Genomic DNA, 22,537 nt, shown 5'->3' with positions numbered 1-22,537 from the left:
GCCCCATATGAATTTTGAATGAAACTGATTCCTTTTTTGCTGTATCTTTTCCCAAAAATGTCATGATGAAACCCAGCCTTTCTAATTTCTCCTGAAGAAGGTCCTATTCAGCAGGCAGTGTTTGATTTCTTGGATTATTGCACGAGTATCTATTCAAAACTGCCTTTAACTGTGAAACGTTTTTCTTGGCGAGCCGTACAACAGTATTTTGCAGTTTCAATGAATGTATCAAAATCACATGCTTTGCGAGCTCAAAAATACCTTTCTGCAGTGCACAAAAGATTTTGTGCAGCCTTATCTAAATCGTATGAAAGAATAGTCTCCTTCCTGTTTGTGAGTTGCAGAGGTATGTATCAATGTTTTATGACCTCAGTGACGATTGCAAACCATTGATCAGTTACCTTCCTCCAAGTTGGGGTGGTACCGGATTCCCAAAGTGTAAGCTATGTCTGTTCCACATCTTCCTCCTTGAAACTCATTTTGAGAGGACTCTGGAGGAGCAGGCAGTGGCTATGAGGGCCACTGCTTGCTAAACAAGTAAACACACTTTTCCATGTAAAGAGCAAATGGCTACTTTAACAATAAATAGTTCCATGCGGTTCTGCTGACCTCCACCCCTGTTTCGCAGTCATTCAGTTCACAGGGGGTCACACAAGGACTCCCTAATACCTTTATTATTAATTATTCAGGGGCTTTTGTGACCTCCTACAAGCTCATATTTTGCGATGTGACTGATTAATACATCAGTCTGATCACAAACCACGTTTGTAAACCATTTGTTTTGCAATTTTCACCTTTTGGTTTTCAGACAGAAATTCTTTAATTGGATCAACATTTCTTGAATATAGTCCTTTCTCATGCCCCATTGTTTCCAAAATGTCTTCAGGGCAGAACCTCTCAGCCCATGTTAGACTGGATTGGGCTCACTTGCTTCACTCACTGTTAAAGGTGGGTGCTATTTTATTTTTCTGGCTACTCACTTGATTACTTATACTGTGGTGAGAAAGTTGCACCTTTTCAGCAAGTGCAGCTAGACCTAATTTATCTCCTTTGGAAGAAGAGAAAAGTTCAGTCTAATATTTGCTGGTTGAACAGATACAACAGGTTGAAACCGGTCTCAGTACTCTTGGCAATCAACTGCAAACTGAGGTCCATTAATATTGAGCTTGGACAGTCACTCCTAGAGGAAATAAACATTGTTTCTCAAGCTCAGCCAGTTTCATCATTTACAGAGTTCAGAGACTGTCAAGCCCATCCCAGAGAGAGGGCGAAGTCAGGTTTTGGGACGTGACTCTGCATAGCAACAGATAGCTTGAACAGGAGCATAGCATGGTCATTAAATCAAGTTTCTTTTTTCTATGGGCCATTAAGTAGATGCAAACTTGAGACTGACTTGTGTTCTTGGTGTAGCATGCTGCTTCTGTTTTCACCATTGTGAAAGCAGTCCACGTGTGACAAAGGCAACCAGAATATTCTTCTAAATTTCACACTGGAAAACCTCAAATGGTGCCCTTCTGCAAAACTGCACGGGGTCAGTAGCAAAATAGATGTTTTAAGTGGTAACTGTTAAATTGCATGCACATATCTTAAGCAGAAGACAGCTGCTCATTATGTTAAGTGTGAATGATGACAGGAAATACAGTACTTATCTTGTACATTGTAGATCATTGTATTTCCTATCATTTTACTCATATCCATGCTAGCTATTACAGTACCTTCATTTCTTAAGTATCCTTAATTTCTGATGGCTACGTCTAACCGCAGATTCCCCAGGCAGCAAACTGAATCTGGTAAAGCTCTAAAGCAGTAATCTTGCATGCTGTTAGGCGCCATCGTACTGCTCCATGCCATCTTTGTTCCAAATCAATAGCGCCATACATGTCCTCCTAAAATGATTAGGATTAAGGCCTGGAGAGACTCTCACAAACAGAGGTCTGTGACAGATCCCCACTAGGTGTGCCTCTGGTGTTTGGGGCCTGCTTTGGCTTCCGCAACGGCTTCTGCACCAGCTTCCATGCCAACTTTGGTCGGTATGCCACAATCGGTACCATTCCCTTCGACATAGACTCTGGCACATACAGATGATCCACAGCTTATAGTAGTTTTCGAATCCCAAGTCAAACTCACCTCAAATGAGGCTGCAACCCTTATGACTCTGACATGCTGCCCTTCCCTCACAGTCTTTCATACATTATATCAGATTTTCAACTCGGATCAAAGCCAGACTTTCGATGACGAAGAGAAGTAGTATGAAGGACTACAAGATGCCAATGGTTTGGACACCTCCACAGACGCTGGGTTAGCCTCTGTTTCTGGTCCAGTCACAGAGGAGAGTGCACCACTTGCAGTAGTGATCAGAAAGGCTGCAGAGGTCCTTGACCTGCAGCTCCAAACTATGAAGGTCAAAACCGATGTCCTTACGGATGTCTTTTAGCCTGGGCAGGCACCTACCAAACATCTTCTTCACTTTAATGAAGCCCTTACGAATATGCTTTAGGGTAAAACCATGACCTGACTCTTTGGTCGACATACTCTTCCTCGTCATCACAGATCAACTCCAGGCGACCATGTCTTTCTCATGCAGCATCCAACACCAGAAGCATCTACTAACAAGTTCACACACTGGTTTAGGCTTCCACTAGCAAGGTCAACCCTAGTGTCTTTCCTACTATCCCTCCTGACTGCTAAGTCAGGCGTATGGAGTCATTTGGCAAGTGCATGTTTTCTTCTGCTGCCAGCCATTTACTATGCTCAGTAAATGCCAGATACCTTCTTGGCCACCACACCCATGGTATGAGATATTCTTGGTCAGATCTTACAGGTTTGTTTAGCCCAAACTATTTAGGATGGCTGGGATTCAGCTAAATTTGTTATCTAGTCCGACCTGGGCGCAACTGATTTCCTTGAGTTCGGCAACTGGCATGAGTGAGGCGCTTCAGCACCACACTTGAATATAAGGTTCACAGGCTTTTCTCAGGGAATGACCAGGCATCTTTCATGGATATGCCATTCGATGGTTCTCACCTCCTTGGTGAGCAAGCGGATTCGGCCCTAGAGTGTTTCAAAGAGAGTTGCACCAATGCTCATTCCTTTGGTCAGAGGTTTGTCCATATCAGGGCTACAGCAGGGGTTTGGCATATCAACAACACCAGAACACACTGCCAGTGCAGAAGTCAGTCAGCCTTTTTGAGCTTGGGGTCATGGCTCCCAACCGCAACATCCAGGACAACAGAGACAGTGCACAGCTCAGTCCCCCGCTTCTCTGGCAACAACTTCAAAACTGATTTAATGTGTCCTTTCCAACACACAGCCACCACCCTGTAGGACCAAGATCTGCCATTTTCTCCAAGAATGGCAATACATCACTTCTGACAAATTTTCTAGTGGAGTTACGCCCTCCCATTTCTTTCTACCCCGCCACACGTGTATTAGGGCAGCTGATGGAAGATAAAATGTCTGTCCTGTGACCGGAAAAGTAGGTCCTTTTGGCCAAAGAGGCCATAGATAGATTGTTGGTCTCGGAATTAGGAACTGGGCATTATTTCATCTTGCTTGTGCCAAAGAAGGATGGAGGCCTATGCTGTCCTATTTTATGTTCTTTCGCCCTTTAAAAGTCTTCCTGCAAAAGGAAAACATCAGGACGTTCAAGCTGGCCCAAGTCCATTCTGCCCTGGATCTTGTAGACTGGATGGTAGCATTTAACCTGCAGGATTCTTATTTCCAAATCCTGATCCTGCAGGCCCAAAGGCATTAGATACATTTCACAGTAGTCCAACAGCATTTTCAGTTTGCAATACTCTATTTTGGCCTCACCAGAGCCCCTCAGGTGTTAACAAAGTGATGAAGGTTGTTATAGCACACCCTGGAGGCTGGGTATTCCAATCTACCCTTACCTCGATGACTGGTTGTTAGATTCAGGCTGGTCTAAGCCAGTTGTACACCACCTCCAGATGACAGCCAACCTGGCAACCTTTAAGCTCACCATTAATGTGCCAATGATACTCCTGACTCCTTCACATATGCTCCTGTTCACCAGAGCCATCCTGGTTGCAGTGCAATTCCATGCCTTTTCCTTGGCTTTGATCTCAATCTTTTCAGACTTTGTGCTGGATCTCAGTGAGAGTGGCTGTCAGATTTCTGGGCCTTCTGGTCTTATACCATCTATCATAGGCCAACAGCAGTAGCACTGATGCGGACAGTCTATGAAAGGATGATTTGAAGGATAAGTGTGGTTGCTCTTTATTGGCTGTTTGGGTTCCCTGCCCATGACCTGTGTATTTTTGGTAATCAAAAGGCTGCAGGAGTAGATTGGGTGTTGAATGATCACACACTCTTTGTTTCTGGCAGAAGTTGCATAGTGGTTGGACTGGATTTGCATATTGCAAATTGTGATAATACGGCAATTATAGGAAGACTAGGACCCTCATTAATAGTTGGTCAGAATAAGGTGGGGAATTTACAGTTCCTGGTAAATATAATTACCTTGGGTTTAGCGATTTACCAGTTGTGGTAAATATCCCTCTTCAACTTTTTAACATGAAAATAAGACAACAAGCAAAGTTGTTATTTAATACACCAGATTCTTCATATTTTGCCTTTTTCGTCAGTAATTTTCACCATGTTTGATCTGCTGGAATCTATCGGGAATACTGTAATTGATAATTTGATACTCCAATCCCTGTATAAAGTCCTGTTTCCACTGGGATTGGAATTTCGCCCCCGGGTTTTTAATGAGGGCCCGGTTGTCCTATGGTTGTTCAGTCAGATATTCTTTCAGTGAACTTTTTTTTGTACTCTCTAGTCGACCTTATTGCGTGGTGGTACTATTTTATTAAGATCTCAAAGGTTTCTTATAAACACGATTGCCAGTTTTGTACCATCTTGTTGGGAGTCAATACAAACCTTATGCCCAGCGCTGTACTCTCTTGTGAAGATCCCGATTTGGTGTCACAATTGAATATTCTGTATGTCACTAACTTGTCCATATTGTACTGAAAATATTTAGTATTATCTTGTTGTGATCCAGAAGTCCCAATGCTATCTATGTACACAGTGTCAAGATCTTGGATGTTTGGTATTATCCCCTTTCACCATATTGTACCATAGTCTTATGCTCCTAAGGTTGTGTATACCCAATATTGTACAGTCTTGCACCATTCTCAAATGCTTGCTCTTAACAATACTCTCAGTACTCTACAATAAGGTTCTGATCCTTGGGGTGATCTTGCTATTGCATTGTCATTTTAGTACTGTCTCAAGATTGCTGCTGCTTACTTGTTTTGGATCCCCGGTATTTATCTTAATAGAACCCAATTGGCTTGGTACTATCCAGTAATGCTGTTTTTTTAGCATGTTGTGTATACTCTTAGGTTTTAATGTTCTCCTGGTACTGATTGTTGTATATCCTACTTAAGAACCTGCGTGTTTGGAACTATCAAGATTCCTTGTGTTGCATTATTTTCTGAAGATTTCTAAGTGTTGTTGCTCTCCGGTTACCTAGCAGTATATTATCATGTTACTATCATGAGATTTTGGTACAATCCTGATATACAGTATTTTACTGTTTTGTGAAGATTCCAAAGGTACTCAGCAATGCACTGTCGTGTAAAGTTCCTGCAAATGTAGTGCTATCCTAATCCCTAGTATTATACAATCAGGCAAAGCTAGTGAGGGTTTGGCCCAACTAGGTTTTATTGCTATTCAAAAACCCAGCATTGCTCTATCCTTAAAGATCCACTAGCACTCATGACAGCACTGGTACATGCAGGCTACTGCCTCCAGTTTTTTCTTTTCAGCATCTCCACATATAATAAATGAACACCTGAAAAATTGGCAAGTAGGTGATGGTGAATATGTGTGGCTTCTAGTTTGAGAACTATTCATGATGGAACACTGGCCAGTAGGAACACACCTAAATTCGACACAGCATCATAGTCTTTGCTCGACCTCTTGTGTATAAAGGGGTCAAGAGCGTTAGGAAGGGGCGATCACTTAGAGCGCTGAAAGTAGTAACAGATACATCTCGTTTAAAACATTTATGAACTAATGTTTACTAACTAGGGTCCCATAAAACCCCGTCAGGAAACAGAAACAGGTCTTTGTTTAAGAGTAAGAGAAACTAGAAGACAAGGCTGCAAAAGGAGGAAAGAGACTGTAATTTTAAGGATGGCAGAAGGGATCTAATATGAACTAATGTGCATTTCTTTTATATACCTGAAAATTCTTACCCAAGGCTACAATAACCCTTCGTTTAGTTGGTTATCCTTGGGTTCAGAAGGCTAATCGTTTTGACAATAATGAGTCATGTTGGATAGATGTAACGATATTGTAACTAATTCTTAGAGTGTCATGCATTGATATTAAAAGGAAACATTGGGATGAGTAAACGTTAACTCTTCAACTGAGTTGTCGTGTCCACTGAGGTAGGGGATGAATAGGCAAGATGCTGGTCTCTGGGGATTCTGATGGACTGAAGGTCCTGGAGATAGAATCTCTTTAAATGCAGACACCTGCTTTCTCTTCATACAGCACCGTGAAATCACCATCACAAGAATTTATCACATGCTGCATTTCTATGGAGATGTCATGTCTCCGGGTAAACTGGGGGAAGTCAACCTACATGCCACTGGTAGGAGACCCACTGCAAAACACCTATATTTCAAAATTTAAACTGGCCACCACCCACCTCCATATACCGTACTTGATTGCCACTATTGACCCAGGACTAAACTGGAGCTTCAACATTTTTTTGCTGCAGAGCAGGATTCAGCTGGATCTCCGCAACTGGGCTAAGCTCCCACTCACTATCATGGGCAGAGGTGCCCTGGTGCCCTGTTTAAGATGATTACCCTCCCTCGTAACCGGTACACAATCCAAAATTACCCGTACTGCTTTCCCCTACAATTCTTTTAGACACTACACCACTCACTAACACGATTATAATAGGCAGGCAGGCCCTGCATGTATTTTTTGCCAAATGCACACAGACCATGTTTGAATGCAAGCTGGGGATCCCTAATCTTGATTTCAACTACTGGGCATCCCAGCTTATTCCATTGAATGCCTGGCTCATCAGCGGTAGGATACAGAGCTACTTATGCTGAAACTGTATGACCTATTTTCCCTTTTATATGGACCCCCAGGTCCCAAACATACTACCTACAATTATGAGAATTCCATTAGACTTCTCTAAGGCAGCAATCAGCCATATAGTTTGGCAGGGCAAGGTAACTGCGGATACCCCCCCCTCCCCCTAGGCATGGCACACTCCTTAAGCCGGTGGCAAGACTACAGGAATTCTATGCCTGTGACCTTTTTGGTATCTCTAGAACTAAAGACATTTGGGCAACCAACCAAATGAATTCCTTTGAACATTCAATGTCCCACTTTGCCCAGTGTTTAGGTACTTGCAACTTAGACACAGCTTGTATAGTCACACAGCTGAGTTGGGTCTAGGGTCTGAGTTCCACTCCCTGGAGAAAGACATCACTACGGAGCTGACTGGGAGGAATGGGATATTACGACTTTACAAGTTGTTAAAAGTTTGCTCCCCCGAATCATTCCAGCATCTCAGGGAAAAATGAGGCCTCCGTCTTGGCGCTCTGGGTGGTAAGATTGGACCTAGGAATAATGGCCCGTAGACTACTCCTAATTTTTGGTAAACTCACTGTACACTATGTGATATTGCTGGTCCTGTAATAACACGGAAGGCACATTCTTGCATGTCATGAGGTTGGCCATTCATTGTCACATACTGAACCCGAATGCACACATACTTAAGTCTGTACTGGGTTACAGATTTTTATTGAAACTTGAGGTGACCTTGTTGGGGATCGTGGATGGCTGGGAGGGAGGCCGCAGTGCATGCTTATTGGGCAGTTTGGGTTATCTGCCAAATAGGATATTGCATGGAACTGGTGGAATGTTGACGCTCCCCCCACCAGTGAGTGGCGGGGAGGATGAACAGATGTGCTTTGGCTGAGCAGGCCATTCAAAGAGCCAGAGGTTGATCCCGCAATACACCAGCAGATGTGGTCCTAAAGGACACAGTACAATGACACCTCATGATCTTTGCTTGAGGTTCTTTTTGTGAGGTAGGGTAATCCCAAAGTATCACCCTTCAAGTGCTGCAAATCTTCCATTTGAGGGCGGCTTGGCAATAATTAATCCTCTTTCATATTATAGAGCTACCCACCTCTTAGTTGTAAATAACTGGAATGACTCCTCCCATTTTGGATCCTTCCAAGCCTGAGCATATGCAGCTGAACTTTGGGCAATGGGATGGAGGGGTGATTTCCAGCTTGACTCCTAGATGGCGCAAGGCTTCCACAGTGAACACTCCAAGCAGCCATGATAGTTATGACCATATGGAAAGCTGCAAATGGCCCCTAGGATTGGTCGGGAAAATGACTGGCCAAACCTTCCTTAAATTGCAGCCAGTTTGTTTGCAAAATGTAAGTCACAAGTATGAGGACGGGGCAATATTTGCAAAATGCAAATACATTTCTCGCATTTTAATCTTAAGTGGACACAGTTTGTTTGTTTACTTTGTCACTTGCACACTTTCCAATGGGCAAGTGACACACCAGTTGATTCCAGAAACAAAAAACAAGCTGAAGGAGGTCTGCCACATATAGCATCCACTTTATATAAGGCACTTTGCTAATTACCCTGAGGAAAATAGATGAAGCACAAATATCCTTTTTGGAATTTGTTAGATGTATTAATTGGGACCCCTTGCCAATTTCTTTCTCTTCTATCTGCCCCTTCCCGTGTATGCATCCCCACTGGGTCTTGCCAGCTAAGTTCATGGTGTGGAGGTGCAAAAACATACGTACAAACATACATTGGTGTAAATGTTTTCTTGGATTTCTTTTTTTATGAGGTCGCTTTCCATAGCTTATGTGCTCTGAATGGTGTGGTGGTGCTCGATTTATGTAGTTGAGGGAAAACTATGGGTGATCAAAAAGGCACATTTAGAAGGGTTCACTTAATATTCCTTCTGTTGCCTCCTCTGTCAAACAAAAAACAATATTTGGAGGGTTGTGATGCTCTCAGCCTACAATTCCTTTTGTAACTCTTTTTGTTACATTTGGTCATATGTCATACATGGTCTTATGAACACCGTAACATTTCTTATTTTCTTACATTTAGCCACTACAGATAGGAGAAACCAGAATTAAGTTCTTCAATTAAATAACAAACCATACAGAAACTGCATCAAGCACCTAGCCACGTGTCCGTAGTATCTTCATCAAGGTTGTTGTTCCACTGAGATAAACATGAGTATATCCCACAGACTGAAGGTATCTCTGACATCTGGGAGGCCACTCCATAACTCCATCAATCTCATTCGAGAGAACGATTTCACTCCTGAGTCGCCAGCCCCCCCAGGGGCTGGTAAGTGCCAACTTCAGCTCTCTCTTCGGGTTGATCTGGTGGGCACTTTACCGAGCTCTGAGACACCTCTTCTCACATATTGGAGGAAGGGTGCCTACATATCCCACTAACCCATACGCCACCTCACACAGCAGTGACCTGGGATAAGTAGGCCCCTGGTTGGCTTTCCAGGTCCTGGCTATCAGTTTTATGGCCAGGGCGAGAGCTAGCACTCTGTTGCCTGCCTCTTTTGGTGCAAGGTGGTTAAAATCTCATATGAGGCAAATCTCTGGTGTCAATCAAATGCCCTACCCTGTCCAAATGAGGGGCTGTGTCTCCTGTAATCAGAGACCATATGAAAAAAAGTTGGCTACAGTGACCCACAGTCGTAGGTCACCCACGAACGAGGCCTCTATTTTCCCAGCAGACCAGTATGTTTGATGCGTGACATTAAACTGTGTGAATTTAAATCTTGCGTTCCGAAAGATTTTTTTGAGTAGAAGTCTTTATCCTATACCATTACATATCTGTGAGGGCATGACCATGGTCACTTTCTGGCTTTATTCAACTCCTTCTGCCCCGCGTCAACCGCGTCATTAAGCTGCCTATAAAAGTAGGTGATAAGATGGCTACCATCCCTGTGAGCTGCAACACCCTGTTTGGGGTGGGGTGGGGGTGAGGGGGCAGGCTTTTGTACACCAGCGTGCCAGAGTTTCAAAAACGTTCGAGTCAAGGCCCCTTAGTTCAGGAACTGTTCCGGTGCCGCCCTTGTCCATTAAAAGCTGATCCAGTGGCATAAGGGTAGACCCGACAAAACAATCATCCACAGTGTGCAAACCGGCCTATGTCCATTGCGCCATCTGGTGTGCCGTGATAAAGGAAGAATTGCGGTCCCTGTAATGCAGTCTAATCAAAGGCAACACTGGTACATACAGGGGGCACTGACTAGTCAATTTTACCTATTTTATCCCGCACTTGAGGGCCACTAAAAGCAATCTAGGCTGTTTCCAATACTTCATAGGTGCACAGAGCATATATGCTACCAAAGCCCCTTAGTTTGGCTCGCCTCCAATCACACCCATCTCCTGCATTTAGATATCATCCTAGATATCATCCAATCAACGTCCTATGCATTGATTGAGTGCCCCCTGGTACTACCAGTCATAATCTGGGATACCTAAACCCCCGTCCGTATTCAGATTCCTGAGTGTGCCTAAGGCCACCCTATGTCTCCCCGAATCCCAGACCAACTCCCAAACCAGTGCGTCCAGCCCCTTGAAGTTGGATTCCATACCAGTACATTAACAAAGGGATGCAAAAATCTGGGCTTAATGATTATTGTTGTGCTGGCTACCCTGGACATAATAGGCAAAGCTCTCTGCCCACTTAGCCCTGCTCCAAGAAACTCCTTTAGAGAGGAGCAACACAAATTTAGGAATAAATCATTTTTTTCTTTTTTTTGCAATACTTACTGTCGAAAATCTTAGGAAAGGATGTTTGTCTTATTTCAGTGCCAGAGCATGAGAATGGGCAAAGGGGAAAGCTGGTTGGCGGTTCTGGGCACATTGAAGAGCTTTAAGCTCACAATTGTATGGTAATACATATCCTAATGAAGGCCAGTCTTCAATCTGTCATCTGTTTTTCCCAAGATTTGCAAACTTTATAATGGCAAGCTCATTATTTCAGGATGTTTCAATCCAGTACTCCTCCCCCAGCTAGATATGGTTCACTCAAATCTATCCTCTGCACCTACGACACCAGCATCTTTGATTTTGGGGATTCAGGATGTTGTGCTAAATCTAGTGTATTCTATACCCTCATTCACATGGTCCAAGAATGGAACAAAATTGATTATGTCCTCTTGATTCCTGTGCAGAGTTAGGCCCCCATTGCAAACAAGGTTCTATTGGACAGTGGTGCTTTGTTGGTAACATTACATCTGAAGAATGATCATGTTAACAAGTAAATGCTTTAATATTTTGAAAACTTCCTCTTGAATGAGCCCATTATTGGGCATAATATATTGGTAAGCCATAACTCAGTAATTTGAGACCAATGTGATTTGTGGTATATTGTATGAGGTCATCTGGAAGGCAGACAAGTTGGCTATAAAGTGGAAATAATTGAATGGGCTGCATCACTGAAAAAAGCTAGTAAGGCCTTAAGCCCTGAATTAGATGGTAAATCATCAGTCCTAGAGCAAAAAAAAAACTGAGTGTTCGACAGCTTCATGACCTTTTACTCTATGGGGAAAAAAACGGTTCTGCTAATAGATTGTTGGTTTACAAACTTAAAAGGATTCAAACCAGAAATCATATTAGAGTCATCAGAGTTGATGAGAAATCCGTAAATGAATCCCAAAAACTTGAATCTCTTGCCTCATTTTCTCTGAATTCTACGCTAGGATGGCATTGACAAGGATGAGGGAATACTATTCCTCTTCAGTCTCCCCAAGCTTGACAAAAGTCTAGAAGGAAACTAAAAAATGAGATACTATTTTAAACATTAACCAAGATAATAGTTTTACCGTTATATTGATAACCCCCTTAACAGTTCTGTTCAACTCCTTCGACATCACAGTGACAAGGCCCTTTTCTGCCTAAACCGTGTAAGGATCTCATATTATGTTCTGCCTTTAGATCATTAACATTTGTCACTTTTGGAACACAATTCATGCCAAAGTACTTAACACATTTGACAGCATCCTGTCTTTATTAATTAACTTGGATAAAACAGACAAAATAAACAGGACAAAATATCACAGGAGATATTAGCACAATAGATCACAACCAAAATAAGTTCATCCCTTTTTACATATTGGGCTTGGGTGCTGACAAGTCATTAGTTACATCAACTGATAATGGCTGAAATCTGCCCTAGAGAAATTCAGATGTAGACCCAATATATAATATATCATAAGCTATATTCCCATGTGTTTCATGCCATCAACCAGATTCTGTGATTATTAACAATCTGGCAACTGGAATGATATTAAAGAGTGCTTCTCGATTCTTACTACCATTTCTTAAATTTGCTTCATCTACAGAACCATATGATCAAACGCTTCATTAGAATTCATGCATAGATGAAGTTCAAACAGGAGCTCAGCATTATAAGATAGTACTATTTGTTCGCAGTCATCACTGTGTCAAGAGGAACTTTGAAACAAATCTTCTGAAAATTCTGTTGGATCACTAAAGCGTTCAAAATAGCCAGGAATGTTAAAGGAAATCAATACAAAATTATGTTTATATGATATTTGAACCGTAAGGTTCTTTATCCATCATATCCTCTAACCTTTGTTGAAGAGGTTGTGGATGACTGGACAAAAAGATTCGCATCTGGCAAATAAATTCAAAAATCAGTTTTGGAACTAAGTTCTATTTGTGATAAAGAGATGGTAGTGCTTCAAATGTCTATAAATTCTAGAATAATTCATTTGAGAGGCAAAGTTGTTGAAGAAATAAAAATAACAAATCTAGATCTAGCAAATATATCACCCAACATCTAGCAGTTGCAGCATCCTCCTGTAAACGTACGAAGCCTTACTGCTTCACACCCTTATATGCCTGCTGTGCCACATGAAATGGACCACTCTCTGGATAAAAATTACCACTGATTAATCAAATGGTACCATGTATCTGGGAATGTGTCCATCAGCGCCTCACAACTTGATATTTGTGAGAACCTTTTCTGTAATAAAATCAGATATTTCTCAAGATTAATGCTTAATTTTAGAATTTTCTTTTTTCATCATTAGGAGTTACTGCACCTCTCATCTTGTATATAGATAACCTTAAGAGTGGGCATCCCCTTTGAATATGCTTTCTTCTTTTGGAGCCCATCTGTTAATTTTTTCGTTTCTTTTCAACAAAGTTGTTGGGGAAACATCCTGAAATACAGTGATTTAGCTTCAGCAGCTGATGTCGGAAATCCTCTGTGTTTCCATCATTATAGCCTTCTTCAATTGAAACAAGCTTTGGTAAATTCAACAGGTTGCGGTTCAAAAAGTCTGAGCTGTTGGCTTTGCCAATGGTTTTTGGCAATGTAATGTGAACGCATACATCAAGGCGAATATACAGCCAGCAGTTATGAAATAGGTTTTGTATTTAAGACGACTCATTCCAAAATGGTTGCTGCGACACAAGCATTCTTCATAATTCAAGCACACACCTGCATGATGACTCATGCATGAGTCTTGACACATGGTGGCCATTTTTTTTTTATTTACTGTTTATCATGGAGGACATCTCTTTTAGAATTGTGAATAAAAATGTTCAGAAGTTTTGTTAGTGTGCCCAGCAGCCCGTATGAATGGCCTGGATGGGGTTTATAATTGCTTTAAGAAAGGGGAAGGCGTAAGACTGAACTTCGGTGGCCCAACCCAATTACTGGCATTGGTGACTTATTCGTGGGAATAATTCAGTGCCATGATAGCTGTTAAGATTCCATGGGTACACATTCAGAACAAATTCTTTTTTTTTTTTTGGGATGCACATAAGTTTTAAAAGGAGTAACTGAGCTACCAATCAAGGAGCTGCTAGGTATGTCGGATTCACATCAGCTTTTTTGCACATACTTGTTTCACAAGCCATTCTTCAGCGTAGGGTGAGGAGTGTGACCTTAACCTTTAACCACATAATTAGCATGTTGTGCGGTCAAAGGTTTTTTGCAGTAAAAATTGCTTGCAAGAAAAAAGCAGCAGGGAGATTCTTCTGCTGAAATTGTGTTTGGTGTTTGTGCGGTATGCACAAACTTCCCTGCTTAATGAAGATATACACTGCATTATCAATTATCTATGCATTTCTGATTGTAGATGATTCAGTACTTTCATAGAATTATTTTGTTTGTGATAGAATTCCCTCATCTCACATGTGAGGTCATTGACCCTTATATTACATATGGCACTTACCCATTTCCTTTTGTCTACCTTCCTTATTACAGCTTGGAAATTAATCAGCATTTTCTTCTTTCTTTTTGAAGAGCTCCAGGAGGCGTCGGAGCATGCTCAGTCCAAATTCAAAGCAGAGAAGCAAAGTCGCAGAGAACTAGATGTTAAGGTGACCACTCTGGAGGAGGAGGTGTTGGACCTACGAGTAGAGAAGGAGAATTTGGAAAAGGTGATTGAGGCCACAGCAGTGGAATGAATCTACTGTAGATTCCCTTCACCTCTGTCACTCCCACACTGTTCTTTTCCATAGCAGTCAACTTGCAGAATATGATGAGTCTGCGATATCCCTAGTAGAAAGTAGCTATCGTCTTGACAAATATCTTTTTCAAACTCCTTGAAAGACCTCGATATTAGTATTTTTTTATTCCGCACAAGGGGAAATGCCTAGAAGCTAAAATATGCTATGATTATGCCATCCTAAAGGAACTGCATACCAATTTCAGGCCAGGCCCTTCCTGACCAGACTGTGTCCTTTAGATGCAGGTCATCAAGCAAGTTTGTTTTTACTTGAACGTCTACAGCTCCACCATGAATTCTTGCCGGTCTTCATCCTCCAACACCTGAAACTACACTTCCGAATGTACAGGAACTACTTTCATCAAGGAACTGAGTTCAAATCTGTGCTCTACCATTGAACCTGTCAGCCATCTTCATTACCATCTTCTTAACCCGCTTGCTGATTATAAGATTAGCAAAAAAGACACTTAACTGATTCTTGACATTTTCTGAAAGCAGGAACCTCCAGATCACGCTATGCAGTGTTCACTATCACAAATGTACCAACACAAGCAAGTTACTTATAGAATTGGTCCTTTTAAGAGCTTTTTCACATAAATGTGTTGCATGTCTATAATGCAACCCCACATCAAATCGTCCAAGGCTGAGGCTCTGCTCTTGTGCCTGAGGCATCTCATGGTCCCTTTGCTTAGCAGGCTATCTTTGAAGGGCAACGTCGCTGTCCACACTTGCAGAATAAAACCATGGTGAACTGCCTCACTCTGAACTGAGCTTCATTTTTCAGAATCACAGCTCAGGTCCTCTTACAACATACAGGCGCATTGGTGAAGTGAGAGTTTATCTCAGTGCACATATGAGATCCCCTCTGCTCAAGCTTGCCCACAAAATGACTGCTCAGCAGCTTTCTATTAAATGTGTGTGTGTGCATGTGTGTGTATATATAGATATATACATTGGTAAGCCCCCAGCACCTCTCAACATTCAGCCGCTCGCCTGTTCGGTCCTCTCCGCTATCCCAAAGACAGCAGGGGAACCGCTCCCATTGGCGGCGGTGCTCCTCCCGGTGGGCCGCCCGTACAAAGTCCAGGTTCATAGTTACACATATATGCACACACACACATACATGTATCTTCATGTATCCTCAATTGGGCATGGCCATGCTGTTTTCACAAGTCTTTCCACACCTCTGAGTACTGAGACGCCCGTTCTAATCCTCTCCACAGGGACTCTTTACTAAAACCAACCACAACTGCTAAATGACCCATGGTTGTGGCCTGCGGATGTTTGGAATCCAATCTCCATCTTTAAACATCTGACTAACGTCCTGTCAGAAGTCCTACAGCCTGGACAGACTTCTTCAGAACCAATGCTGGCTTTTAATGGAGCCTTGACATACTAACTAAACTACACTGGCCAAGCCTGGCTCTTGTTAACCAGTTAACAGACGGGTTGCCAAGCGACACAGGCCTGCTCCTGTAACCCACCCTTCTTTCTGCAATACTCTGCGCCTGTAAACTAGGTGGTCCAGGCATCGACAAGTAGACTCAAACCTAACTCATTCCCTACCATGCAAATGTGTGGATGCATTTGAAAAGAGGATGTTCTCCTCATCCAGCCTCACCATCTGCTCAGTAAACGTGTGTTGCTTCCTGGAACGCTATTCGCAAGTGTTGAGGGAAATGGGGAATATTCAGTGCAACAATGCTCCTGTGGTAGCTGAGCACTTTGCAACTCTCATTTCATTCATACCTTCGTTCTTTCATTCATTCTGAATACAATACCGGCATCATGAAAACATCAACAGATAAAGGTCATTCCCTTTCCTCAGGCAGGTTAGTATCAAAACGTGTAAAAGAAAATATGAGGTTCAAGAACATCACTGAAACGTTTTTAACGATTTGTAGTTCATTTCCAAAATAAGATTGAATTCTCAAGAATACTTCAAACACGCTTCCAAAACAAAAAAATAAAATGTCCAAGGTTTTCACAAGGCCTGGTAACAAGGTCCTGGCGGCAGCAATAGGGTAAGCAAGAATGATATGTACCACAGAGAAACGTGGGACCAGATGTATTAAGAATGAATTTGAAATAAGTGGTTGCAAATTGTGCACCACATTTTATTGAATCTATTCTGTTTTTGCAAATCGACCTATGTACTAATATGTTGGTTCACCAACCCCAATTCGTAATGGGTTGTAATCTGATCTACTCATGAATATTAATAAGGTAGGTTGCAATTTGCAACCTTTTAAGAATCGTAGCCTTCACAGACCTGTTGAGGTCAGCAGAAAACCATGTCTGTGATTGCTTTTTAAAAAACATTTTAAGTTGCTAGTGGTCCACTGGGCCACTGCCTACTCTTAAAAAAATGGTTTGTCAAAATTCACAAATGAGAAGGGGTCCTTGAGACCTGGTCCCATTTGTGAATAGATTACCACTACATTTGTATAGTCAGTAAAGTATGAATATTTTGCAACAGAATATCATACATTAATACATACCATTCTGAATTGTTATTTGGAAGGGATGCTCTAAACATGCCACTCTCAAATACTGATTTAGTATTTTATGGCAAACTCAAATTTCAATGCGGTAATGTGTTGCTGAATCGCAATTTGAGTTTGAGACCACAAAAAGGCTTTTTTTTAGGTATGAAACAGCCCAATTAGATGAATCAGACCATTTGCAAATGTAAAAAAATATTTGTACAACTATCCCTTATACTCTTAACTTCAAAATGACCCCCACGATTTGGCAAATATTGTGAGAGTTTTGTGACTTTATGAGAAATATAGTTTCCTGATTTGCACCCAAGCACCTTGGTTAATGTGCCTTCCAAGGATGCAAAATCTTTCTCCAAGCAGTGCCACTGTTCTACTGTACTGCTAGCCTCACTTTCCTCGGAATGCATGTGAGGCCTGTGAGTTTGAGGTGTTGCACTTGTGTGCCCACTGAGCACATAAATGTAAGAGGCGGCACCCAACATCCCTGACACAAGGCATCCACTTTTTAATAACAAAGTAGCCTATACTGTTAGTCTAGAGTGTGCCCATTTGTGGTGAAATTATCAGGCACAAAATGTTGTGCATGATCCTATTGGCTCCGATGCATGCTCTTTGCCAATATGTGCTTTGGTAGGCCGTTCAGAAGCGAAGAATTATAATCCAGCCGAAGTCAGCCAGTGGTAGAATGATAGAGCAGCTGCTACCCCTATTCTGCTCCTTAATAACTTGTCACAGCCTTTGCTACCCTTTGTATTATTTATTTATTTATTTATTTCAACACTTATAAAGCGCGAACGAAGGCCCTTGGGCATCTCGGCGCTGAGTTACTGCAGTGTTCAACTCACGGGGGAGCTGGAGGTTCATTGATTAAAAAGCCATTAGGTTTTCAGAAGACAGAAACAGGAACAGAAAGTAAGAACAGTTTTATGAGCCATCTTTACTTTCTGTAGTTTCCCACCCTTTGTCTTTTCCCTAGATCCTTAACACAAAATAGGAGGCTGATGAAGGGCAAAGAATGGAACTGTGGGTGAACCCTTTGATGAGATGACGGTTTGGAATATGTGATTTGTGATGTCATTTCTGCTTCTGAAGGCATTTTTGGCGATTCAGAGTCCATAAACAGACTTATTTTGTTGTTACCTATATTTGTTATGTGTATTGTGTGGAGCTGATCTCTAATCTATTGCTTATAGTGAAAGGTCCAAGTTTGATTCTAGAAAGTGTGTTGTTTTTTGCACTTTTAAGTTTTAATTTTCTATTTGTTTATTTTTTTAAAAGAACCTTGCAGAGAGGAAGAAAAAATCACAGCTAGAGCGACAGCAGGCTGAGGAGGAAATGGAAGAGATTCGCAAGTCCTACCAACAAGAGCTGGAAAAGTTGAGGCAGCACCTGAAGAAGGCCCGGACCTCAACCGATGAGGTTGCTGCTGAGCAGGTGAGCTTGGACCAAAACACAACTCCGATTACAAAAATTGGCATGGTCAAAGTGGTACATTGAGTAGTTAATACAATTGTGGTAGAATTAATACCTGAAACATCAATGACGTTATAACGTACCCTTTCCAGATGTCTACATTGTTGAAGGAACAGGATATAATTGGGTGTTGTTTCTCAATAAGGAGAGTTGCCTATGTCAATTGTGCCGTTAATTATATGGGTCAACATAAATGTCTCTTTAGCAGTAGCAGAATTTTCTGAACTGAAAATGTGAACATTTAGCTAACTCTAAGCATAAAGGTGGAAAAAAGTAAAGGCTCTCCTGAATCTTTCTCTGGGGTGCCATATTAACTGAAAAAGTTGGGGTTGACATCGCAGAAGCCCCTTCCGCGACTACCCCGTGAGAGGAAATCACAGCTGCTGAAAGGGATACTGGTAATCCAGAAGCTGTTGAGATTCTACTCTGTAATTGATTAATCTTTAGAAGAAGTAAGGTTCTTTTGGACCGCAAGACATGTAGTTGGCTGTTCATTTCTTCTGTAGCATGTGCTGTAGGACCTAATTGGCGGACAGGTTGATCCATATCAGCACCCAAAGATTTTGAGGCGTGGCAAACTTCAAGCTCTCGGAAATAGTTTAATAAATTGCAGTAATAAGCTGTTATAGCTTTACAAATGAACTCCCTCCCCAATATTTTGTTTGTGTGTCAGACACTACCTCCTTCTCCAACCGCCTTAAATATAATTTAATACTGCAAAAAGAAGTGAATAGATTTGTTTGGAAAGCGCACACACAATATATGCATCACATATTAACATACCGAGCCATAGAGAGGCAGGCTGGGAATTGCCAATATCACAGAATACTATCCAACTGCGGTACATGGTGGAGTGGGGGAGGCAGATGTTGGAGAAACATCAGGGTTTCCTAGATCATCTAGTTGCAGGTACACATATATGGAAAACTTATGTGCCTGCACTGGAGACATATGGCCAGGGGTTGTGCTCTTCTCCTGTAAACTGGTCCACCTTGGCAGTCTGGATTAAAATTACAGGAAAAAAGACTTGACAAACGTTTCTATTGCCGCTCATGCCAATAATATTAAATACAAACTTCACTTGCGCTATGTCTAGGGATAATTTCAGGAACTGACTAAATGCATTTTGTAAGAGAGCGGGTTGCCTATTGGGTGCAACAGGTATTCTTCCCTTTGAACAGCCAAGACAAAGCCTTCCTGGAACAGATTATATACAATACACACAGGTTTGACATTGGGCGACTAATAGGTTGATGAAAGGCCTCATAGGTAGACCATCAACACCATTTGAAAGGTGGTTACTGTCAAATGGCAGGGGCAGATATTTACTTACTGATAGCTATATAATTTGCAGACACATTCAACCATGAAAGAGCAATCACCAGGCCAGCGAAGGTGAGAAATTGTGCTAGGTTCACCCTCACAGATAAAAATGGAAGGATACTGTTGTGTCCTATGAATGTAGACACTAGGAGCCAGGATGTATTTTCAAGTCTTCTTTATTAAGTCTTCAGTCCAAGTTACATCAGTCTTGAATCCAGCCAGCACAGGTGTGGTACCAGCCCCACTAGGAGCAGCCTGCCTAGCTGCTCAGCCAATCTTTAACTGCCAACACTCATCCACCCAGACACCCAGGCATTCCACGCATCACAGGCACACCAACATTCCATGACCAACTCACACTCTGGCTGACCAGCTAGAGGCAGCAGGGCTGGAGTACATGCAAATACAACTCAGTGTGGTATAACATTATCCCTTTTTCTTCAAAAGAAAACGAAAGATGAAAATAATTTAACATCAAGCAAGAACTTTAAACAAGAAAAATGAATAATGGTTCAAGTCTCTTGGATGCAGCAATAAAGACAGAACATTGCAGGAGAAAGAACCAATAAGACAAGAAAGGATGGTTAAGATACAGCAAACAAACAATTGACCAACAATATTCCCCATCCTCCCTAATAAGAAATAAAAAACATTTTGAATCGTAAGCAAAAGTGTAGCATTGCAAGAAATACAGTTTGTAGCATTTGGTATCATACACTATAACGTAATGTACTATAACACAAAGGGTAAAAGGCCCGCAACACAAATGCCAAAAAGCATAACATCGATTAGCGAAAAAGATAGAATACCCTACAACCTCAATCCCAAGAATAAGGGAAACAAAAAACAAATGGGTCGTCACCCATAGAAACGCCCGTGAAGGGATGTACAATTGTACTGGGCGCAACTATAAATGGGGTATAGTCCATATCCCAACCCAGTGTGAGGGTTAACCTAGGTGCAGTGTAACTATGGGAAATAACCCATGGCCCAACCCCCTTGTAGAGGTTACATAATGGGGAATTAACCCACACCCATCCTTCATGTATGGGAACAATGTGATGACCACCCACTAGAACTTATGGACGCCCCATTCATAATAAAGCGAAAATCTGTGGCATCACGACAGAAGATGTGCTGTCGAAGATCATCTCATTATCTTAAACTCTAAGCAAAGAGGACCCTATAGCTTTAATACACTACACTCTAGGCAAAACATATAAACATGCCCCTAGAGAAAGTAGTGTGCCCACATGGGACACGGCGGTGAGTGACCTCTCACCCGAGTTTTGCCTTAAAAAACCCACAAAATGGATGAGTAGACGTGCAGCAACACCATAAATGTTTGCATAATTACAAGTAATTGAACTATAATCACATTTGATAACAACAATCACAACCAAAGACTTGAGAAAGCGCTCCTTGGCTAGTAGTGAAACATGTGGCACGTAGATGTATACAAAACGGCAATGTGAAATCAACTCCGACATACATGAAACGGAGGATTCCACTCTGAGTATGTCCAGACGACGGTATAATGTCACGTCCACTCAAAAGTTCCTTGTAATCCACAGACACGAGGCCACCAAGAACAGTTATCCCAAAAAGAAACAGAAAAGTGTACCTTTACTTTACTTCTATGCTAGAACCAACCATAGAAGTGGGCTTCCCATGAAGATGTGATCCTGAACACTTGCCACAACATACTGGACCACACTGAATGCTGCTTGAAGTCCTCCAATTCTGTGTATAGACGCACACCTCCATGCGTGAAATCCCGTTGACAAATGGCAAAACTTTATTAGTAACGGCCCAAACAGCGTCAATGGCAACCAGAAGGAGCGTAGTTGGCAAAAATGTGGAGTGAAGCCCGCCAACCACAAGATGGCGACACGTCAGCTGACGTGCTGCCGGATGGCTCAGAGCACGTCTGTGCATACACGGCATGGAAGCAAGCCGTAGAACACAGGCAAATTCTCCCAGCGTCACAAAGATCCTCAGAGACATCATGGGTGCAGGTAAGACTGAGCGCGAGCTGTAAACTGCACGCGGGATGGGAACGGCGCGCACCAAGATTTTAAACTGCTAAGTAGTGGTTCAACTGACAAAAGTACAGCGCTGCCAAAGATGATTAGAATAATTTAAATAAACAAATAAAATAAGGCTCACCTCATAAGTTCTCCAATCACAGCATTTTATCCGGCTGCACATCATGTAGAAAAGGCCCTTCCCAAGTACTTCCAAGCATCATGTAAATAGAGCACTATCGTGCTGCTAGTAGAGCAATGTCCAATGAAAACACCCACAACAGTGCTTCTCATGTGGCGGAAAAACGTTATTCTCAGCAAAGCCACACTGCTCCTGTGTAACGCCATTGCGCACCCACGTAGGTTCAGGTACAAACATGACAAAGTGGGACATCAAGGGTTGTCCGCAAGCAGGCGCTGCCAATTCCCAAGCAAGACCCAGTGTGGGGATCTCTGCTCCAGCCAAGGATGACATACAGACACCAAACTGACACGTCTCCTCCAGAACCAACATCCAGACGTTGACAGACATGAAGCAGGTCCATTGTTTCTTTAAACAATCTGCTGCACAATAAAACATTTTACCAAGAAGTATTCACTTTTGTTGTAAATCCATGACATTCACTTTGGTTATAATTCCTTAA

At 42.1% G+C, this 22,537-nt stretch overlaps 1 protein-coding gene across 1 annotated transcript in view; it reads left to right on the top strand.

The window, feature by feature from the left end:
* Window positions 1-22,537, top strand: part of FKBP15 (FKBP prolyl isomerase family member 15) — a 334,309-nt gene that overhangs the window by 225,697 nt on the left and 86,075 nt on the right. Inside the window, exons 21-22 of the mRNA XM_078642121.1 lie at window positions 14,362-14,498; window positions 18,349-18,504. Of these exons, the coding sequence (XP_078498247.1) occupies window positions 14,362-14,498; window positions 18,349-18,504 (293 nt within the window). The remainder of the gene's footprint in view (window positions 1-14,361; window positions 14,499-18,348; window positions 18,505-22,537) is intronic.

This window comes from Lissotriton helveticus, chromosome 5_1, assembly GCF_964261635.1.
Source record: "Lissotriton helveticus chromosome 5_1, aLisHel1.1, whole genome shotgun sequence".
Taxonomy (NCBI): domain Eukaryota; kingdom Metazoa; phylum Chordata; class Amphibia; order Caudata; family Salamandridae; genus Lissotriton; species Lissotriton helveticus.
The sequence above is the reverse complement of the archived record's forward strand: the minus strand, read 5'-3'. Positions and strand labels throughout refer to the sequence as shown.